The sequence below is a fragment of the Mustela nivalis genome (genome assembly GCF_964662115.1).
Source record: "Mustela nivalis genome assembly, chromosome: 11".
Classification (NCBI taxonomy): domain Eukaryota; kingdom Metazoa; phylum Chordata; class Mammalia; order Carnivora; family Mustelidae; genus Mustela; species Mustela nivalis.
The window spans coordinates 73,669,010-73,692,722 of NC_139030.1; the positions used below are offsets into that span (position 1 = coordinate 73,669,010).

At 45.2% G+C, this 23,713-nt stretch overlaps 2 protein-coding genes across 6 annotated transcripts in view; both read right to left on the reverse strand.

Annotated features, from left to right (window-relative positions):
- The window catches only part of SPP2 (secreted phosphoprotein 2), a 31,808-nt gene extending 27,585 nt beyond the window's left edge, over positions 1-4,223 (reverse strand). For all 3 annotated transcript variants that reach the window (XM_082689967.1, XM_082689968.1, XM_082689964.1), the window contains exon 1: positions 4,114-4,223. The gene's annotated coding sequence lies outside the window, so the exon portion shown is untranslated. The remainder of the gene's footprint in view (positions 1-4,113) is intronic.
- A 6,337-nt stretch (positions 4,224-10,560) lies between these two features.
- Positions 10,561-23,713, reverse strand: part of TRPM8 (transient receptor potential cation channel subfamily M member 8) — a gene marked incomplete at its 5' end in the record, with an annotated part of 78,571 nt that continues 65,418 nt past the window's right edge. For 2 of the 3 annotated variants that reach the window (XM_082690593.1, XM_082690594.1), the window contains 4 exons: positions 10,561-12,784; positions 15,584-15,676; positions 20,384-20,417; positions 21,480-21,579. In XM_082690593.1, coding sequence (XP_082546719.1) covers positions 15,626-15,676; positions 20,384-20,417; positions 21,480-21,579 — 185 coding nt within the window. In that variant the 3' untranslated portion in view covers positions 10,561-12,784; positions 15,584-15,625. The remainder of the gene's footprint in view (positions 12,785-15,583; positions 15,677-20,383; positions 20,418-21,479; positions 21,580-23,713) is intronic. The other variant, XM_082690592.1, reaches the window with a different exon arrangement.

The following is a 23,713-nucleotide window of genomic DNA, read 5'->3' on the forward strand; positions in this document are numbered from 1 at the left end:
CTTGACCTTCTTCCTGGCCAAGCACTTGCCCCACAAGACTCGGGGGAGACCCCAGCTGCCTGCACGATTCACTGTGATTCCTTCTTGCTGCTCTGCCCGCCCATGTGGTCCCTGCAGTGGGTGCCCAGGACCTCCTCTGTTATCATGCTTTTCACATCCCATTAGGAACTTGAATTCTCTCATCTGTCTCATTAGAGTGTGAGTGCTTTGAAGGAAGCAATGGTGTCATTTATTTCAAATAATTTATTTATTTTATTTTATTTATTTATTTGACAGAGAGAGATCACAAGTAGGCAGAGAGGCAGGCGGAAGCGGTCTCCCTGCTCAGCAGAGAACCTGATGTGGGACTCAATCCCAGGACCCCAAGATCACGACCTGAGCCGAAGGTAGAGGCTTAACCCACTGAGCCACCCAGGCGCCTCTATGTCAAATAATTTAAAAAGTGATTGTAGAATGAATGAGGGCACGAATGAACGAATGCATGCGTGAGCTCAGATAAGGAAGCCAGAGTTTCAGGACCTGCTCCATCTCACATAACTAGTTACATGGGAACAGATCTAAAAGTTATGTCCCCTAACTTCTGAACCAGGGCTTTTCCCACCATCCTTTCCAGAACCTGCAACGTTTTCCCCCTTTAGAAATCCCCACTACGATTTTGCAAACCCTGTGCAAGAAACTAGCTTACCCACTTGAAAGGGAATAGAGCAGAAATGAAAGAACTCGGAGGGGTAAAATTAGAAGGGGTACACATCAGAAGAAGAAAAAAGAGAACATACAACTATGAGAGGAAAGAAGAAACTTGGTCACCAAAGCCTCCACTTTGGTCAGCAGTGATCCCGGGATGTGGTTTGTCTCTTGGAAGCCCGAAAAGGGCCTGGGCTCATGATGTTCTCATGCTTCGTTTTCCCACATCTTGACACCAAAGTCCAAGAAACATGCAGAATGAATAAAATAGTCTAATTTATATCAAGAACTGTGAAAGGTCTGACTGAGATTTCACCCAGCCAGGGATGGACATGGAAGCTGGGAGAAGACCCAACACTCCCGTGTCAGAGATGACGGGCAGCCTGTCAGTGACAGCAGCAGTCAGGGGACCCGCATGGTTCGTGTTGGTTACCTGAGCTCCGGGTCCGCCTGGGCGATGAAGAAGAGCCAGACTCTACCCACATATACAACCAACCATGCTGTAGGATTCCTGTTCTAGAGAACCCAGATCTTTCCTCGCAGACAGTAGGGTGCCGGCCCTTTCTCCCAGAGGAAGACGTTACCTTCTTATCAGAAAGTTAGCAAACCTGTCCTTGGTCTTGAAGAGAGACCTTGTCTCAATCTTTCAAGGCTGTTCATCATATGAAAACCCTGAAACAAATTGTTCCTGACCTTGGGGAGCTTACACTGTGGTGGGTGGGGAGATGAGTATTCATCCAAGATCCCGTAAGTACACACAAAATGACTGTAGTGACAAAGAACATCAGAGGAGGCTTGGGGGCACCTAGCAGCAGAGCATGGCATCCTCTGAACATGTGTCACCAGAGAGTCTGAGCTTTGGATGAGGGATGAAGGCTGTGCTGGAACTGATGAAGCAAGGAAGAGAGAGTCCCAGGCAGAAGGTGTAGAATGAGCACACACCCAGCAGCAGAGAGCAGGTCACCTCTGAGTAGGGAAAACACATGGCTTCCCCACCACAGGCCCATTGCCCCAGACCCCTTATTCATAGCAACCACTGCCTCTCTCTGGGGTGTCCTGTGAGGAACTGAGGGGGCAGAGCTCAGGGAGGGGGAGCATGAGTCAGACGAGGCTAGAAAGGTAAATAGTACCAGAGCATGAAGCGCCTCAAGGTCATTATCCTCAGAGCATCAAGAAGCTGCTTAAGAGCTTTAAACAAGAGGGTCGCATGATCAGGTTTTCCCATTGAGGAGGGCACTTTGGCCCAGCTGTGGAGTCTAGAGGAAGTGCATAATGCATAGTGGACAGGGAGAGTTGGAGTCAATTGCTGGGGTTGGGATGGGGCTAGTAGCAGTGGAGAAGGAGAGAGTGGTTAGATTTCAGAGACATTTGGGGTGCCACTGCCAGGGTATGAAGTGAGAGGAGAGAGGGCACCCAGGAGGACCCCAGGATTTCCACCTGACATGGCTGGTGGAAACACTGGACAGTGTGAGCGGAGAGGCAGCGCGGCCACTGGGTAAGCAGACATGGATCCCAGGTGGGAGACCTGGGCTGGACGTTACAAATCCAGAACCTGACACCATGTAGACAGTAACTGAAATTGTGAGCATGAACGAGAGGCCCCAGAGTGGCACGAGGAGAAAGCCCAAGACAGAGCCGTAAGAATGTCATCATTGATAGACAAAGCGCATAGAAGGAGTTCCAAAGGCAACTGGGAATGTGCCATCAGAGGTATGAAGAAAACTCACAGACGGTGGTTTCCAGAAAGCTAAGAGAAGAGGAGAAAAAGGAAGACAGACACCATCACCAGTGTCAAATCTGCTGAGATTCAGGGTAAGAGGACTGAGAAACGCTGTTGGGTGTGAAGGTGCTGGACTCACTGGTGATCTTGGGAAGAGGTATTTGTGTAGGAGAGCTGATGCCTGAGTGGGAGGGAAAGAAATGGAGACCATGAACAGGGGACATCTGTGACAACCCAGACCATGAAAGAAAGGGACAGGAAGGTCGATGGAAAGAGGGGGAGCAGAGGCTTAGCTTTTTGAGAATAGGAAAGGTTTGAGCAGATGGAAATACTTCCATGAGAGGCAGTCCCTTGAGAAGGAAAGAGGTTAAATGAAAGTAGGGAGCTGTGGCCCACATTTAACCTGAGGTGCACCGAGGGGAACGAGGAAGGACTGACGTGGAGAAGATCAAGGACAGGGCCTGGGTGGCAGTGGGGAAGAGGAAAAAACCCTGGGTCTGGGTTCAGGGAGGTCTCTAAATCTGGAGGAGGAAGGTTGAGTGAGAACCCATGGGGATGGGGGAGTAGGTGCAAGGCTGTTTGCCAAGAAGGAGATGGAGGCAGGGGAGCCAGAGGCTAGTGAGGATGGTGGAGGTCTGGCATGGCCACTGCAGAGAGAGGGGGCAAGGGAAACAAGGAGGGTCAGACAGAGTGTGTGTGTGCCTGTACACACGCACACGAACGTGCAGTCACACGCGGGACATGACCCAGCCTCGCCTGGACACACGCACACGAACGTGCAGTCACACGCGGGACATGACCCAGCCTCGCCTGGACACACGCACACGAACGTGCAGTCACACGCGGGACATGACCCAGCCTCGCCTGGACACACGCACACGAACATGCAGTCACACGCGGGACATGACCCAGCCTCGCCTGGACACACGCACACGAACGTGCAGTCACACGCGGGACATGACCCAGCCTCGCCTGGACACACGCACACGAACGTGCAGTCACACGCGGGACATGACCCAGCCTCGCCTGGACACACACACACGAACGTGCAGTCACACGCAGGCATGACCCAGTCTCACCCGTACACACACACATGAATGTGCAGTCTCACGCAGGACATGACCCAGTCTCCACCCCCTTCCTCCTGTCCGCTCGCCAGCCCGGTGTCTGTTCCCAAACTATCCCTCACCAGGATCATCCCCACAATACGCGGTGGCCTGAGGAACCCAGCAAGAACGTCTACTCCCCAGAGGGCTGAGGAAGCCAGCCAGGGGGAGAGAAACTGCGAACACTCAGCTTCACGTCTGCGCTTTATCCCTGCCCCATCTCCAGAAATGAATTCAAAGCAACCCAAAGGACCGAAAAGAGGCGGCCATCAGTGTTCTGACCCAAGCCGTTTCCATTATCGATTATTATCCGGGGAGGGGCAGATCCCGAGGGTTTCAGAGAGCAGGGAGTCCGGGTCATGCATGGTTCAGCTCAGCCCTCCCTTCTCCTACCATCTCAGCCACGGGCTGAGTTGAAATACGGGAGGATTAACCCAGGCGCAGTGGACCCAGAGGCAGGCAGCGCGTGCTCCATGCTAGTGAATTTATCTTCCCTTCTCCGAGCCTAAAAAAAAGTGCTCGGTCCCAGTCAGGTGCTTTTCATTCTGGAAACGAAAACCTCCTCTCTTTTTAATAAGGGCAGAAATGGTGTCCCTTACTTACGGAAGGATTTGAAGAGGAAAGCTCACAAAGAAGGGACTTAAATCCAGAATTCTGCAGCTGGACCACAGAGGGCTGTCAGGAGTGGGAGGAAATTGTTCTCCTGACCTGGAAACAACCCTCACTCGGAATGAGTTTTTCCTGACGCTCCAAGGACAGCAGGGCTCAGAGCCGGGGGCTTCCAAGGGTGAGGGGGCTGGTGGGTAGAGAGTTAGGTGTCCACAGGGTGCAGAAGATGCTGATGGTGTCAGCTCTGGGCTGTCCCTGGGGTGGGAGCGGGCAGAGAAATCTGCAGGGAAAGCGGTGGGGGTGGGGGGGTGTTTGCAGAACCTGCCCTGGGGTGTCTTCAGTTCTGGGTCACTGAAGGCACAGGGCTCAGAGAAAAGCATCCATAAACCACCTAATGCCTAAAGAAAACTGACAGCAGAGCTTGAAAGGAAACCATTCCTGGAATAATCCGAGAGTGCTGCAGCTTCTGCTGGGCAGATTCGAGAAAAAGCAGAGAGCCTCGGGGGCCAGGAGAGGGGGAGGGCTTCATTTTGCCGTGGGAGCTTTCTCCAGAAGCCGTCTCCATCAACCTGGAAGGGCATTTTCTCTTTTATCCATCATGCATCTCAGAAAAAAATTAACTAGACCTCAAAGCCGTTTGCCAGCACTGAAATGAAAGAGGGACGGTGGAGGGACAGTGAGGGTGGGCAGGGAACCAGGACAGAGCACCTTGCCCTTAACTGTGCACCAAGCCAGAGTTCTGGCAAGTCCTGGAGAATCAGGGCTCATTCTTCTGGACTTACGTAAAAGCAGTAAGTCAGGGTGAGCACGTGCAATTGTTGCTTCTGTCCATAAGAAATTATTGCAAACAGTATTCCCCTACCTCATAACTCTGGGGGGAAAAAAATAAATAAATAAAGAAGGGCGACTAAAACTCTTCATTGGGGAGCTATGTCCTTTTTTTGCTTATTTTAAAAATAAAAACAAAGCCTTCTGCTATGTGAAGAATGCAGTTTGGGGTCATGATTGCAGATGTGCCTTAAAGCCTTCGTCGGCGCGGGTTCCCCTGAGACCCTGCAGGAAGTCCCCGTCCTCTTTCTCTGTACAGGTATGGGACCCTGCAGTCCTTCAGTTTGTTTTCATTTCCCCTGGCAAAATCTTCCCCGAGGGTGAATGTCACAGGATAACCAAACGCTCAAACATTTGCCAGGAACACAGAAGTTAAGCCGAGTTAATAAATGACAGACAGATACAATAGCTAACGTTATGTGGGTGTGGACTGTTCGCCCCAGCAGCAGTCTCAGCAAATTTCAGAATCAGGATTTCAACCCAGGCAAACTGGCTCAAGTCTGTGCTCTTAACCCCTCGTCCTCTACCTCCAACACTCCTGCCTGGATTAGTCCTCCTTAGCCCTTAGCTGTTTTCCAGGGGGTGGTTTCCTGCTCCCCAGAGCTGAGCTGGAAGCCCTTTCTACCTGCTCCCCGGGAGCCCCATACTGAAGTCTTCATTCTAGTTTATGCGAGACTCAGGACTGAAATCCTTTGGACTTGCCTCTTCCTATAGACGGTAAGGTCTCTGAGGACAGGGTTGAGATTATAAGCAACTCTGCAAGGCGCATGATGTGTGTGTCTACCCCCATGGGTTAATGAAACAATGAAAAAGACCAGGTTTTTGTTAACGAAGAAAGCTGCTAATCCAGTGGGGAACAGATCATTGTACCATGACCGTGAATGGTTCCTCATGGAGGGGCCGCAGTCAATTCAGGTTCCAAACCCACCTGAGGAAGGACTGGTGATCTCTGCCCCCTGGAAACCAGGGAAGAACTGGATGGTGTTTAATTAGAGATGATTAATATTTTAACCAGCCAAGAAGAGAGAAGAAACAACATGAATGAAGAAATCTCAGGGCAGGTTAGAGAACAGTGAAGAATAGCCCAGGTCAATCCCACACATACCTAACACATACCTAACTGGGGTCCTGCAAGAGACCAGCATCACCTAGGTATAGTGCCTAAAACAAACCAGTAGGACAAAGTCTCTTCACTCCAGAACCTCACAGAGAAGGAGGAGGAAGACACATAAACAGATCATGATAAGAACTGATAACCAGAACTTCACAACCAGGATTCTGGACCTTAAATGGGGTACAAGTATGCTAAGTGCTGATATTCCCAGCTGGGTGGCTGGACAGGGCAGAGGAACATGGCTGGCCAAGGCCTGTGGCCTCCAGAAGTCCTCATCCAACACCCAGGGGACAAACAGATGCTTCTCTTCTCTACCCGTGCCATGAGGTCGAAGGGTCAGGAAGCTCTGGGAGTGGAGGATCAAGGCAAGCTTTCTAGAGGAGGTGATGTCTGAGTTGAGCACTAGCAGTAGAGAAAGAACTCACCAAGAGGCAGGTGGAAGAGACTTTAAACAAAGGAACAGCAGAGAGTGGTGACGGTAGAGATGCCAAATTCACTGAGCAGTTACCAAGGGCCAGGCAGACCTGAGACCCTTCCAAGCTACCTCGTTTCATTCTCTCAACACTCCAAGGCAAATGGGGCTGTGGTTTGAGGTCATCTTACAGATGAACAAACCAAGGCTCAAATAGTTTATATAAGCTTTGCAAAACCACACAACGAGCCGACAGTGGAGTTGGATTCCCAGCCAGCTCACCTGTCCCATAGTTCTGAGCCATGGCATCAGACTGTCTTCTATTCTTGTATCCGTGAAGGGCATGAAACCAAAGATGGAGGGAAAGTCACAGGGAAGGGAAGGCAGCACAAGCTGCATGGTTTTCCCAGGCCGTGGAGTGCTGAGCAGTCAGAAGTAAGGATCTGGCTGGGAGGAGGACACAGCATTCAGCCCAGGCTAAGAGGGCCACTTGGGTGGTGGCCTGGGATCCATGCAAGGCAGCTAGTCCTGGAGTTCAGGAACTAGGCAGGTAGCTCAGACCAAGCACCTGTGGAGGTGGGTAAGGGCCAGGCTGCCGAGGTCACAAGCTCCATTTCAGGGAGTTGAGCAGGACTTCACAGGGAGCCAAGGAAGACATGAGCAGGGGCTGATACACTGCGTCGTGATGTCAGGAAGACAGCTCTCAAACAGCATCAAGAGTCAAGGGGGGAGATAAGACTTTGGTGGAAACATGTATCCCAAGGACATTGCTGTAATCTGGGGAGACAGGAAGCTACAGGGGCTCACAGGTATGATGTGACCCATGGTCTACATTACATGCGATCTGTTGCCATGATGGCTTTGTGATCTGTATGTTCTTTTACCGACGATCTGCCCTGTGGCAGGGAGGTGGCCCCAGACACTGTCCCTGGCTTTCCCCCTTAACATACTCCTGCTAAGCCACCCTTTCTCCCGTGTCCCCTTCTTGGTGGGTCCTCCTCGATTCCCCCCAGCAACTTCATATGTCTCTCTACTGCCTGTGCACAGCGGCTAGCAGCCATCTTCAGCCACTTGGGTTTCACCGTCTACCCCCCAGGAGCTTCTCCGGTGTTTGTGCAAATAAGGGTAGGAGTGATCTCCATGAGAAGAATTGGGGGGAAGCCAGTTTCCTCCATTAAGTGACCAAGCATGTGCTTCTCAGAGCCTTCTCATGACCCTTCTTAGTCTGCACCCCACTGCCCTTGCACCTTCCCTCACTGGGCATACTGCCGTGTGGTGTTACTTCTGCTTCTTAAATCAGTGCCCTCTCCTCTGGGAGATGGTAGAACGGGGTGGGGGGTCAGGGGCTTTCAAATGCTTCTGTTTATTCTGAACCATCCTTATTACCCAGAAAGTGCTCACAGTGAACAGTTAATGACCGCACATTGTACATAGACAGGGATGAGGGAGATTTCTCCTTGTCAAACAAGACTTCTGTAGGGGGAAGAAACTGATTTTTAAAACTCCATGCTATAAATGTGTTGATCAGAGCAGAGGGCTTATTTCTGAACCACAGATGTTCATGATTAAGCTGGGGCTTTGGGGCTCTCTGGTCTGATCAACCACCAAAGGTTCCTTTCTCCTAAAGATTTCCATCTTCAGGAGAATAAAAGTGTAGGGCGGGAGGGGTGGGCAGGGAGGCCAGTGGGATGTTCATCTCTGATACCAGCCCCAGCTCGGCTGAGGGCCCGACTTCTGAGACTTTTATTTTTGAGACAGAGGCTGTGGGCAGAGGCTGTCTCCATGGCGACCTACAGCTCAGTCTCCACTAGACCCAGAAGAAGCTGAGACAGATTGAAGGGATAACTCCCTCAATTCTCTCTGGAACAAATGTGGCTGCTTTGGAGCAAGAGGACCCTACCTTCAGCAAGGAAACCATGCTCCAGGCTGGGCCTGAGACTCCATGATCACGTGGGGTTGTGGACAATGGACATCCATGTTGGCCCCAAGACAGATCTTGACCCTCTTGTGAGCTCACAGGAGATCTCTCTAACCTCAGAAACAGCTAAGCATGTCTGAGGGGTGATGACATATGGGGGATTTTTGTTTAGAGAAGTCAGCTCGTGTAACCCTGGGGACAAAATTCCTATAGAAACAAATCTGACTAAACTAAAAAATTTGAAGCCTTCTCCAACAGAACCAGTCCAGGCCTCCTGAACGGCCAAGGATCCAGCAGTCATCAAGCCGCCCATGATGGACATACCAGTGACAGAGGGAAGAAACAATCACCATGGTCATATAGTCTCAAAGCCCATGACTTGAATGTGCTCACACCCCTTGGCTTCTAGAGCTGTGTGTAACCCAGGGACCCTGCATGGAGGGTATCTTGGGCCCAACTCTCGCTTTGTCTTGGCCCTAACGTGGGAAGGGCTGTTACTTGTTTATTTTTTTAGACCTCTTAAACCAAGGCCAGAGCTGGAGACCTAATTGGTTTTGGAGAGATGTTAGTGCAAAGTTTGTCCTTATGTGGAAGAAGCCATTTTGTACTTGTTCATTAACAGTGAACCTAAGGAACCCCAGCAGTGAAGTAGCGGGGCCTCACTGCCCATTTTTATATTGTTTACCATAGACAAGAACTTTGCCCATTGCTTACTGGGTAGCTAATGTTTGTGTTGTTTCAGAACTGGAGCTTCTCGGTTTCTGGACCACGATCAGTGAGAGTGTGGACAAGTCATGGAAGAGAGGCACGCAGGGGCTAGTTGAGACTCTGATCTGGTTGACGGTGCTCTCCCGTGTGCCCCAGCCTTGCCAGCTGGGGGACCTGACATCTGTTTGAGACCTGGGTACAGCTCCCAGCCAAACTGGGCAGGGACAGTGTGTCCACCCACTGTGGTGGCCCCGACACACCACTTCTTCCTGCAACCACTTCTTACCAGAGCACCTCTTGGAGTCACACAACAGACACTGGTCTTGCATATTCCTTTTTGCACTTTTCAAGTGAGATCAACCTAACTCCACTTTGGTTGAAAACTTCCTAAGTGGGGGAACTTCAGTCTATTGTTTTGGTACAGATAGATGGATGGTAAACCTTTTTAAAGTAAAGAAGGTGGCACCTACATGTAAAGTGCAGTCGTGAAACTAGTGTCACCCTATTTCGATTTTCTTGTTCAGGACAGGCACAAAGCTTTTTTTTTTTTTTTTTTTTTTCTGAGAGGTGGAAGAATTTTAAGTTTTTCTGTGTAAAACTATTTAAAAGACCCCAGAAAGAACCACATATATTTTTTAAAGATTTTATTTATTTATTTGAGAAAGAGAGACAATGAGTGAAAGAAAGAGAGAGACCATGAGCTGGGGGGAGGGGAAGAGGGAGAAGCAGACTCCCTGCGCAGCAGGGAGCCTGATGCGGGATGCAATCCCAGGACCCCTGGATCATGACTTGGGCCAAAAGGAGATGCTTCACTGGCTGAGCCACCCAGGCGTCCCTAAGAGCCACCTGTTTTTATAAATATGTAACTTATTGAGGAAGAGAATGAGGGAAGCCACCTTTTTATTTCTTCTCTCACCATGTACATATTTGGTCATTGTCTTAAACACTTTCTCAAAATAGTATCGTGTCTACATAAGAAACTGAGCTGACCTTTCCATAGAGAGGTCCTGGTGTCTAAAATGATCAGGAAATTAATTAGTTTGTGTCTTCTGTTGTACTTGTATCTCTCATTTGCGTTGAGAATTAAAATCCTTACTGCTTTCTCAAGAAGAAGAAAAAAAGCATTTTATTTTATGTCCACTGTCAATAAAATGACGGAAGCAACACCGGACCGTTCTTCCTTGTCATCTAATTCATTGACACACTCATTTAAACCAAGCTGCAGATTACCTATGTAATAGCAAAGGACACAGTGAGCACCACACACAAAGATATAGCAGCTTTGGTTAGAGGTACCGATCCACACCTGTGCTCCTCCTGTGAGCTACACTTAAAAATAATGACTTGGCATATGTAAATATCATGGAGCGTGGCCATGCAAAAACATCTACCAGACAAGCTGAGTTGAAAACACTTCACTTTCTTGAAAACACTTTCTTCTCTAGGACCAGTGAATTCTGAGTATGGGCCAGTTTCTCCATCACTATCGTCAACAGGAGAACTTCTTGTGCTGCTGTTACTAAGGTGTGTGTGGGTCTTTTTCTTAAACTAACAAAAACACGGACAATGGAGATAGGAGTGTATGGACGAACAGGGTGAGGGGGATCGGCCAATAGTTAATGCTAAATTTTGTCTTATGAGTCAAACTGAAAATAGTTTTATTTACTGACTTTATTCAAATTCACTATTTGAATGAGAGTAAGAGGCTGAGACTCCTTACACATACACTGCCACACACTTTCTTTTTCCCAGGCAGTACGGAGAGAACCTAGGACTCTTCTTGGTGGCTTTAGAAAAGGCAGATACTCTAGTTGAAACAAAAGGAACATTCTCCCACAAACAGAGAAGTTTTAAAAATTCCACTCATTGGCAATTTCTGTCATACAAATTTTATTCCATCTACTTTCAGCATCTGAAACCACGAGCTCCTCAACCCTATTGAAGAGGATTCCCCTTTAAGCCATTAATAAGGTTTAAGTAAAAAAGACATTCATTCCCATGAATTCATTCCCTGCCAACATTATGAATGTTGTGAGTAATCATTTTAACTAAAGCCCAGACAAAATGATAAAACACTTTTTTTGGTTCATGCTTTTGTAGTTTTTTTAATTAGATGATCTTTTAATAGCTTCCTTCCAAGATTTCCTTCTTCAGCCACTGAGTTTATAGTCTAGTCAAAGCTGGAAAAACTAATTATGGACATTTAAAGTGCCTTATGTTCTTCTAGCACATCTTTTAGGCAAAGCTACCTCCCCTTCCAGAGAAAGCTGAGACTAGAAGTGTTCAGCTAGATGATCTCCCCAATTCTAAACCAATACCTCCAATTTCCAAAAATATTTAAGTAAGCGTGTCGGTTTCTGCCTAAACTAAGGATTAAATATAATACCTTATGTTAAGAGTTCTAAGTTCACGCATCTCACAAAAATATTTAAGTAAGCATGTTGATTTCTGCCTAGGCGAAGGATTAAATATAATACCTTATGTTAAGAGTTCTAAGTTCAAGAGCCTCTTATCTTAGACTTAAGTTAATAATTTCTATTTGCTATACATTTATGAAAAAGCCTTGTAAATGATTTGATAATCAATATCTACTCCCAGGAGTCTAGCTATGGAAAAAATTTCCCAAATGCAGAAAAAGATGCATGCACCAAGAAGCTCATCCCCCCAACCTACTGGAAACAGCCTTCAATGACCTGCACTACGGAAATCACTGGAGGTTGAATCATTAATATAATGTTTAAGAAGACCATGAATATAACAAAAACATCCTTGGTAAAATACTAAGTGAAAAGGCTTATACAAAATTGTATATGTAGTCTGATGACATCATGTAAAATCTTATAGGAGAAATAAAATATGCATAGAAAAAAATAGATTTGGAAACACACCCTAAAATGTTAGCAGTGATTATCTTTAACCACTAGTGGGACTATTTATACTCCTTCTACTTTTCCATGTAGTCTGAATTTTCTATAATATCCATGGGTTATTTTTACTGAGAAAAGAATGAGTAAGAGAAGAAAGGAGCACCCCCTGAATACAAAATCAGGGGTGCCTCCCAAGGTCCCATTTCAGAGTGATTCTTCATCTTCACATCTTTAAGAGCTCCTGGCGAAGTGGGAGAAGACAGGATGCGGGTGTGTCACCTCCACTGATAAATAAAAAGCATAATGAGAAGTGAGAATAGTCTTTCCTGAGAAGAGCAGGGCCCTCTTGCTCCACCGTGGTTCAGAATCAGCCCTGACTGGGCAGACTTTAAACTAACTAGTCACATATTCCACAAAGGGAAGTAGCAGAGAAGTGATTGCGCTAAACAACATTGGCATGGGAGGAGAGGCCTGACCCGGTTCTTACTCCCAGGAGAGATGTAATACGCATGGGTCAGAAGTGGGAGAAGTGAAGAAAGAAGGGGAGTGCAGGAACCCACTCTACAATGATCCACAGCGAGTACGAGTGATCGAGACTCAGGAAGTAACAGGGCAGCCCTCAGGAAAAGCTCTTCCTTCACATCCATCTTCTCGTGTGAAACCAATCACATGTCTGTTTCTCAGATTTGAGCACACTGTGACGATGAAAACCATCTGCTGGGCACACCCAGGGCCTGAATAGTTCTCACTGAGTGGTCAGTAACAAAGCTCTTCCTCAGCCTTCCTTGACTTGTTCCCACCTAGACTTCTGATGTCACCTGTGAAACAGAGAAAGAACACTGTCTTAAGAATGGACTCCCCATGTCCGTGCTCAGGAGATGATCTGCTTCTAAATATATTGGTAATATACGGGTCATGAGTCCAAATGCATTTCTAAAAAATTGATTTTCTTTTGGTATTGGAGTGGCTATGAGACCATGTTTTCTCTTAAAGATGTGAGTTCTGACCAGCTTACCATGAGAACACAATGACCACAGGTAAGAGACCAGCCAGGCCAGGCGAAGACTCAGAAAGTTTCCCAGTGCTTGATTTGCAGAGTGGTTTTCCATCAGTGAAGGGGTAAGTTGAAAATAAAGCTAAGAACTGCTTTTGTTGAAATAAAGTTTTATTATGACATCCAAAAGAATTTCCAATTCTTTCCCTGAACTAGAGTTTCGGGGTGGCAAATGCAAGAATCAGTGGATTATTATGTAGGGATCCACACATTTCCAGTGACTATCTTTCCCCCATGACCCTCAGGTCCTTAAGTCCACTCTAAGTATAAAGCTATGAGAAAACAAGTGGCTTTGTTCTGCCCTCAGCTCTTAATTCCTTTCAACCTTGTGTGGAAGAAAGGGAAATACATACACAACTGTTTATGTCATCCCAAGTTACTGGATCAAAGGCTAGTTTAAGGATGGAGAGGCCAGATGGGCAAATTGGTAAGGACCTACCCCTACCAACACCAGGTCACTCCCATCTACAGTTGGTGTTCTCCTTCCTTGCCCTTACCCCCCCAAAAAGATCACCTTCACCCCTCTAGAGACAGACATATCTGAACAATATTTTAGCAACATGTAAATGGTTGCCTGTAAAATTACATTTCCCGTAAACTTCTAAAGGATAGGCCAAACAACATGAAAAAAAGAAAGAAAGAAAAAGAAAATGGGTCTTATATGGAGAAGAAAAAAATATATACAAAAAACCTGGACATTCAAAATTCATTGTTTCTAAAGATATCAACAGTTATGAATTTATAGACTATCTGTTTTCTCATCCTCGTTCTTTCATGGGTGGCCTGCACAGAAATGGAGGAATGTCTTTTTCCCAATTCACTTTCATTCACCAATTCATCAACTCTCCTTATATTAATAAAAAAATTAAGTTTTCACAAAAGGCAAGTCAATAAGAAGCCAGTGCACTTGCTCATTTTACTCACAGTAAACACATCTGAAGAGGAACAAGATTAAGGATACTGGAGCTGAGAGGTGGATGGGCATCTCATTTGGGATCTTTTCTGACCTTTTCTACCACAGTTTTTAAAAAATCATGTTTAATTTTTGTTATCTCTTTCTGGTTTTTTTAAATGTATTTCAGCTCATAAATTAAACAAAATGACAAGTGTTTCAAACCCAAACTACAGTTTATTTTTCACCAAAACAATACTATTGTTTTCATTATGCGAGAGTTGAAATACATTCCTCCTAAATATGTAAGACTTGTTGTCTTGAGCACATCTAGGAGTTCATGCCTGCCTTCCAGATTATATAAAACATGGATCTGTCTTGCTCTAACAAAGTCCCCCATATCTATGATCCGTAATTGGCAGGACGCAAGGAAGAGTTGGAGTGACCAGAAATACTGAAAGGAACCTAATGCAACACAATCCCCTCCATGACACAATCAATCTGTGAAGAGAAATTCTGCAGGGTAAGTGTTTAGGGCTTATCCCATGTTCGGTGTCGGAGCCTCAGTCTAGGTCCTGACACAGGACTTCTTTGGGAAGTTAGTGGGCACTCATAAAGATTAAGGAAAGGGAAGCAAAGGGAAAGATGGAAGGAGGGAAATAAGGAAGGAAGAAAGGAAGGTAGGGGGCGCCTGGGTGGCTCAGTGGGTTAAAGCTGCTGCCTTCAGCTCAGGTGATGATCCCAGGGTCCTGGGATCGAGCCCCGTATCGGGCTCTCTGCTCGGCTGCTTCCTCTTCTCTCTCTGCCTGCTTCTCTGCCTACTTGTGATCTCTATCTGTTAAGTAAATAAATAAAATCTTAAAGAAAAGAAAGGAAAGTAGGAGAGAAGGGAGGAAGGAAGGGAAGAAAGGGAAGGAGGAGGGAGAGTCTTAATTGTATTTCTGTTCCTTGCAATTTACTCTCTTAATAAATTTTCATCTAATGGAATCCCCATTGCTGTTTTTCCTTCAAACTACATGTTCACATTTTAACATTTATTATGTTTATAACTTGGACAGGTAATATACAAAGATAATTAAAGCAAATGGTAAGATCACGGAGCCAAATCTTGGGTTCAACTGCCAGTTAACTGAATTATATTTCTACCGTACAAATGAGCTACTGCTGAAAAGCCTTGAATGTGTGGCTAAAATATGTTTGGTGGAAAAAGACGATCGACATACATTTTCTGTCCCACAGCAATAAAGTTGCATAGTGTATAGTGTATCATGAGAATAAGGAACATGTTTTAGGCACTGATCCATAAAAATGCCCATGAAAGAGAATTAAAAAAATATCAAGTCTTTGAGCAGTGTGACCTGATTCCATTAATGCCAAATAGCTATATAGTTTGTGAGTGCCTTTGAAAGATTCAAAAGGATACATGTACTTTATTGCTGGCCATGCTAACCTCCCTTGGGGAGCAAAATTTGTGGGAAAGGAATGTGAAGAGAGGCTTCTACTTGTTCCTTCCTATGTCCATATATTGTTTGAATTTTTTAAACAATGCATTATCTTCAAATCTGATAATAATGGAAAATAAAATAACTAAGAAAAAATATCATGATTTAAAATTAGTATTGAAATATGTAAATTTTCAGAGCAAAAATGTAGTCCATTAACATGACTTACCTTGCTATAATCGGATTTTTCTCCATTACAGTCCATGAATTTCTATTTGATTTTATTAGCAATCTCTTTCAGAAGACCCTTGAGATCATTAATCTTGGAAAGGGAGAAAACATAGAACGGGTCTTAAGATACATTTTCCATCTGTCCATGATTTAAATGATTACTCTATGGCTTTTCCTTGAAACAGATGTAGATACTAAGTAGCAAGTATGGCGTATCTTGGAACAGAGCAGAATGGGTGGCAGGCGATATGGACCCTGCCCCCTGCTTACTTTCCGAAATCATGGCACTAGCAAATACTCATCAACACCAAGGAGTGGGAGCTTTTCTCAAAGGAAAATCAACAATGGTTCTCAGATAGAAATGACAGGTTTTAACCACACAGAGAAATAATATGCAGAAATAATCATGGCATATATAGTTAATGCTAATAAAATTATAAGATATCAACAATGTTTCACTTCAGTAGAAGTATAATACTAATGAAAATATGATGTAGGGGCACCTGGTTGCCTCAGTTGGTTAAGTGTCTGCCTTTGGCTCAGGTCATGATCCCAAGGCCCTGGGGTCAAGCCCCACCTCCATCTCCCTGCTCCATGGGGAATCTTCTCCCTCTGCCTTTCCTCTCACTCATGTCCACGTTCTTGTTTTCTCTCTCTAAAATAACTAAAATATTTAAAAATAATAATAATGTGATAAAATACTAATAAATCAAATATTTGTAACTGAAGTGTCTACTCCCACAAAAAATGTATACATAGCAAAACAATTTAAGTAAAATACATAATAAAATTATTTTTGATATGTGCATCTTTCACAACTTATGACACAAGATGAATGAAGCTCATTCTAAATTACACACCTTATCAGTATATTTGATAAAAGTCCATGGACATAGTGCAATTTCAATACAGTTGGTTTCTAACTTGGTATGTTTCTCACTCAAGGGAAAAAAATATATGTTTTTATCTTGGGCTTATTTCCAGTAATAATCTCTTCATTTAACTTTTTTTTTTTTTCTAAGAATGAAACGAGTCCATAAGGACTAATAGCTGCCTAAAATAAAGAAGGTCTAGTAAGATTGCTACTTACAGACCTAGGGTCAATTGTGAATGACTTTGTTTTAGGGTATAATGAATGGAGAAATTTTTTATTTGTTGAAGGGGCTTAGTGAGAGCCCTATATTTGTTGAGGGTAGAATGACTTCAATAAGCTGCTAAAAGCAGATGTAAGATTCTGAGAACTTGCTCAAGAAACAGGTGATGATCCCTCCCTTAAGTTCTCTGTGGATGCAAAGGAGAGACTTTTTTTGTTGCTCAGTAGGGTGGGGAGGGTACAGGATCCAGGAGGGAATAAAGAGGAGAGGGGACAGGGGAGTAGAATGAGAAGCAGGGAGACAGGGAGTGAAACCGTGCACAGTCTGAGGCCTCCCTGGGACCCTCCCAGATTCTTCCCAAACCTACAAAATGCATGGCGCCAGTGGGCTTCCAGTAGAAACCAGCAAAGGGGCTGAGCTCTACATCGAGGGGCATGCAAAAGGGACAGAACCTGCAAGCTCTTCTCTGAGGACCCTGGGAACTCCTGGCCTGTGTGTGGACAGCTTCAACCATGACAAGTGACTTTCCCAGCCCCCACCTCCCACAGCCCCCACAGCTCTGGCCCACTGTCCCCACTGATGCTGTCACCGCCAGATCCTCAGTGGTCAGGAGGTCTCAGTCTGTAAACGGCACGGCTCCTGGTTCCAATGCCCTGATTCACTGATGACCTCGGACCCACGACCCAGAGAGGCTCCAGCCCTGCCCCTCTCTCCCTCCAAAGCTACCCCAACTGAGACCATGAGTGAAAACAGCACAACAACCAAAAATAGCCTGCTTTCTGCACACACACCTAAACAAGTCTGGGGTGCCTCTATTCTCAAACCAGACTGTTTAAGCTGCTCTTGTGTGGCCACCCCAGTGGCTCAGAGGGTCTTTGCAAAAGTCCACCAGATGTGCCCCTCTCCGGCTAAAACTCTGCAGAAGCTTCTCTCACACGGGGATAAAATCCAACTGGACAGAAGCAAGTTCCCTCACAGGACGGCCCAGCCACCCCCACTTCCCTCCCACTCAGAGCTTCCCCAGTTCACGCTGCCCCTCGTTTGCTGCCTGGAATGCTCCCTGCTTCTCTGGACTCCCCAGCTGCTGACCCTGCTCCCTGCTGACACAGACACAGGTGATCTGTGGAGTGCGTGCCAGATCCTGCATTGAAAATCATTGTTGCCAGGACGCCTGGGTGGCTCAGTTGGTTAAGCAGCTGCCTTTGGCTTGGGTCATGATCCTAGCGACCTGGGATCGAGTCCCATATCAGGCTCCTTGTTCGGCGGGGAGCCTGCTTCTCCCTCTGCCTCTGCCTACCACTCTGTCTGTCTGTGATAGCATGCTCTCTTTCTCTCTCTCTCTCTCTCTCTCTGACAAATAAATAAATAAAATATTAAAAAAAAAAAAAAAAAAGAAAATCATTGTTGCCACCAAATCCTACACAATTCAGGTCCTATAACCACGCCACTTCACAAATGCTCCATTCATGACACTGGGGGGCCACATCTGCTTCGTAAGGCTCTTAGCCCCATGCCTGGCACATCACGGGTGCTCAGTAAATATGATGTGCTACATGTCCCCGACACAGAAGCAACAGACAATGGACCTAAATATAAATACATGAGATAGAAAAGTGAATATATCATATAAGGATATATATTATTTATTACATACCATATGTGTCTAATATAAATACTCATTCTGAGAATGCTATCTCCAATTGCTCCTTTCATATAGTCTCCTAATATTCGCTAAATTTTCCATAACCTTTAAATATACCTATCACTTTTCTTTTTCCTCTCCATTGGTTATAATTGTGATACACATCCTAGCATAATCATTTACGTACAGCATTCAACTCCAATCAAACAGGAATCTTCCCAGCCCCTCAGGGAATGAACCACAACACAACATCAGAATGAGAGAAGCTGTAACAAGATCCGCTATTATGTGATACAGAGTCCCCAAAGATGGCTGCTAATGGTTCCTTCGTGCCTGTCCACAAGTGCCACTCCTACCTCAGGAGGTGGGTGACTGAATCTGGTCGGTGGCTTCTCTGAACAGACTCTGGTGGAAGTGACATCACACCAGGCCCTCAAACGTAACAGCAGTCTGCTTCCTCACTCTTGGAAGAAGGGGGACTGCCTCAAGACCGCCAAGCGATGACAAGCCCAAGCCACAAGGATCAGAAGTCATGGGCAACAGAGAAGCCCACCGAGATGCCAGATCCTGGCCTCACCACCCACTGTATCCAGCCCAAGAAACCCAAGTGAGTACACATGATGCAGAACTTCCCAGATGTGCTCTTCCCAAACCCCCGACCTACTGGAAAAAAAAAAAAAGTTAGAACAAAATAAAATGGTGGGTTGACGCCACTGAACTATAAGGGATTGTTCGTTATGCAGCAAAGCATTTGCACAAAATACACCACCATCCTGAGTAGTTGACTCCAGTGTATACAGCTGGCCATTGCAGAGAAAGGAAAAGGGAGGATGAGTCAGAAGGAAGAGAAGAGCTGCTCGGGGCGGGGGGGCGGGGGGAGCCAGGAAGGCATACTGTCTTGTCAGCACCAGACTGCAGGAGGCAAGGCCTATGAAAATGCAGCCTTGGTTCTTAAGAACGCTGGTGGTAAATAACACAAAAATAACCAAGAAATTTTGAGCTGGATAAATCCTTATATAAGAGCTCCATGAGGATCTCTTGGGTCATTTGTTCACTCAGCAAATGTTCATTGAGACCCTTCTGGTCCGGGCAAGGAGGCACTGAGTGCCTGAGATTCTGCCTTACCTGGTGGGGTACTGTCCAGCCCCAAACAGCACAGCACTGGGAGGGAATGTGACGATCATCATCCAGGATGCTCGTCTCAAAATACCATGATAAAATACCACGCATCATCTCCTCCACAGAGCCCAACAGGGATCCAGTATTTATGAGTCAGCTGTAATTTCTGCTAAACCTAATCATCACTTCTGGCCACCCAACTCCGGGTGGATGTGGGCACACTCTCCCAACCCTAATGTTCACATGTGTATTTGTGCATCTGCAGTGCCCTTCAAATTAAGTAGCTAGCAAATTAGAGCAGCATCCGAGATGAGCACAGAGCCACTTAGGCTCCCAAATTGCTCTTCTGAGCCTTGCAGGTGTTTCTGTAACTACAAACATCTTACACCTGCTTTTACAGCTGAGAGAAAGAGAAGACGGGGTCCTGGGCCTGACAGAGACATCAAAGAGTTTAGAGATCATGGGAATGGGACTCCAGCCCTGTTGCCCAGAGGGGCCGGGAACATCTGAGAAGCAGCTCTGTTGCAGTACCCAGACCTCACTCAGTGAATGAAGAAAGATGAATATGGAACAGGGTCATTTCTATCTTTTTTTTTTAAAAATAATTAACTTCTTTTGTTTTCAAACTGCAACCACTGGCCTCTAGCTGAAAGCTCAAAGACAACCCAGATTTTTTATTTTTTTGAGAGAGAGAGAGAGAAAGTACACGTGAGCAGGAGGGTGAGGTGGGGAGGAGGAGGGGCAGAGTGAGAGAGAGAATCTCAAGCTGGCTCCACCCTGAGTGCAGAGCCCGGCCCAGGGCTTGATCTCACAGCCCTGAGATCATGACCTGAGCTGAAACCAAGGGTCAGACACTTAACCAGCTGAGCGACCCAGGTACCCCAAATAACACAGACTTTAAAAAAAAAAAAAGTTGTTTCCAAAACTATTATCAGGACTGTACCTTTGTATCCAGCTGTCTAAAGCGATGCCTCATTCTTCAAAGATGTTTAAGAGAGAGAGAGAGAGAGAGAAGGGAAAGGGGGAGGAAACGGTTATTACACTCAATTTTTCAGTCTTTCAAAGAACAAAACACAGATTAGTTTCATTTTCAACTAAATCCATGTCAGCTGCTTCCCAAATGAAGTGGGATCCCACTCTTACCCCAGTTAGCAGTATAGCAAGTGCATGCTACCTCTGCTGAGAGAGCGGTAAGGTCCCTCCCTCCTTTCCAAAATCAAGATCTCAGCGTCTATGGATGAAATGAATGGAGAAAGCTTAGGGAGTCTACCTTGTAACTCAAAGAGAAAGAGCATGCCATGTACCTCATGGCACCTCATGGCCATGTCCCATTAGCTGTGTTGAACGTAGCACAGGGGTTGAGTGTGCTTACATTTACTCTTAGATAGAGTAAATCTTAAGGTACTGTGGAGCTCTCAATTAGAGTTACGTCGGACCGTTAACCATGTTAACGTGCATAATAAGAAGGGCACATGCCTAAAGGCCATACATGACACACTACTTGGGGACCATCTATGGATTTAGCTGTGACTTTTCTAGTTCCATGGGACATTTATGACAACTCCATATAATTCATAAATAATGGTGAGGAATTCTCAAGGATAGTCTCTAACTGATCTACCAAATGCTTTTCGATTCTATTTCTTCATCACAGAGACACATGTGTGGCACCGCCAAGATTATGCCAACTGTCCATGATCAGAGGTCTCCCCAGAATCCACCGCCACAGCCATGGCAGAGGGAGCCACGCTCTTGTTACCTGGTTCCCGTGCCCTGCCCTGCAGTCCCCAAATACCTCTTTCTTCCTCCCAGGACCTGGAGGACATTCAGGATGGTAGGTGGGAGGTTCTGCCCTTCTTGAAAGCCTGGCACACACGTAGGGGCTTGTTATTTTCAATTGACTAGGTAATATCTTTTTGGTGCTATTTCTTTCTGCTATAAATTCTCTTTACAGAGTTTACACAAATAAGCTACTTATGTTCTGCCGCCTTGTGTATACAAGGGGAGCCTAGCAAAGCAGAAATGAACTACTGACATACTCCTCCGAGGCATCATTGGCTTTCGTGTTGATCTTGACGAGGTAATTTTCTTTCATGACACTCTCCCACGCCAGAGTCTCGTTGTCTTCATTTCTGAAACCTTGAATAATGAGACCAAAAAAAAAAAAAAAAAAAAAACAACACACACACACATTCAAATTGTCTCATTTGCCCCTTACCTCTTAAATCAACACCTGCTAGTCATTTTGTGATACCCTGGAGCCAGAAGAATTAGATTTGTCCCCGCACAGGCTGATCTAAGTAATGTGACTTACCAGTGGCAGCAGCAGAGCGATGGAATGTTAATGAATTTCTTAGTAACAATGAGGAATGGGAGCTGCCTGCCTGAAATAGGAATGCAATCTTTATTCTAAATAGAGATAAATCTAAAGCCTGCCTGTGTGTTTTGTGACTTTGCAAAATCATTTCAGTAATAAATTTTGTCCTCACATTTTATATGTGCTCCTCTTTCATTTGGATGACGTAAAAATGCTAAATCAACCACTCAGAGAATTACTGATGGATTGCTGCTCTAAGCCTAAACCCAGAATAGGAACTTCGGAGGAGAGGAAAATAAGCCTTGGACATCGTTCCTCCCCTTGTGAAATATGCGGTCTGGGTGTAGACCTCAAGGAAAACTCTTACGTCTAGTCTTTTCCTTTCAACATGGTTTGCCATAAAATTGGCCTGGGGGCATGTTCCAGCAAGATCTCCCAGTTCAGTTTCTTACAATACTTGGGCCTTTCGGAAGGCAAGCAAACAAAATAACAGATCAACATGGCACCTATGTTTCAGATAGTGGTGCACTGGGCGGCCATTCGCTGTATGAATTCATGGGGAAAAGAAAAGAACATATGTTCATGTAGGTGTCCACTTGGAAAAAAAATCTATTGAGTTTTGTTTTTAAATTGCCTTTAAATTATAAGTTCTGCCTGTATTTAAAAAGAATTAATTGGAAATTAAAGACCTAGCCAATAAGGCAAGTGACAGGATTGAAGCAAATCCTACATAGCAAATACAGATTTATAGAAAGTAATCCCTAACTGAATTTCTTTTAATGGTATTTTTCTTAGCCAAGTGATTTCCAATGTCTTTTCCTCAAATGAAAATGTCTGCAGAAGCCCAGTAGGAGTACCTGAAAATCAACACAGAAAGGATCAACACACTCTGAGCACAGAACCAGAGAGCAACAGTGATTAATGACAAAAAAAAAAAAGAAAAGAAAAGAAAAGAAAGAAAAGATGGCCAACTTCTCTAGCAGTCAAAACAATGCTGTTGGGATGATGACGTTGCATTTTCACCAACCAAAGTGGAAAATTAGCAGAGTCTATGAGTCTATAGTAATAACTGTAGCCTATGTGGGCAAAGATGTGGATCAACGGGTTTCAGTGGGAAATATCTGTAAATTTGTCACAGCCTTCGGGTATGATGGATGAAAAGGTGGAAGAGGAAGGTGGCCAACAATATCAAAAGAATTAAACCTGTACATGCATTTATCTAGAAATTTCTCTCCTATGAATAACTCCAAGGAAAAAATTCAGATGTGCTAAAAAATGAAGGCATCTGTTTATCATCGCACTGTGTGATACTGAAAGAATGGAAACAGTCTACATGTTTAACAGCAAGGAATTGGTTACATTAAATATGGCACAGCCATAGTCTGGGATACTCTACAGTTTAGAACTGTCATATATGGACACCTGGGTGGTGCAGTCGGTTAAGCCACTGCCTTCAGCTCAGGTCATGATCCCAGGGTCTTGGGACTGAGTCCTGCATTGGGCTCCTTGCTCAGTGGAGAGTATGTTTCTCCCTCTCCTTCTGCTTCCCCTGCTTGTGTGCGCTCACTCGCTCTCTCTTTCTCTCTCTCTCTGACAAATAAATAAATAAAATCCTTGAAAGAATGAAAGAAAGAAAGAAAGAAAGAAAAGAACTGTCAGAGAGATTTATATTTAGGGATATGGAAAATGTTCATGATGTATCATTAGCCAAATGAACAGATTAGATTATGAATATGTCTTTACAGAACAACCTAGCTATCACATATCCACACAAAAATAGTAGAGTAGATACCATTATGTTGACAATATTTATCTCTGAGTGGTGGGTTACACGTGCTCTTGCTCTTATTTGTGTTTTTCTATAGTTTTCAAATGTTCTATAATGAATATGGAATACTTTCGCTTCATGGAAAGCAATATATTTTATACAAGTGGATCACTGGTAGCATACCTTTT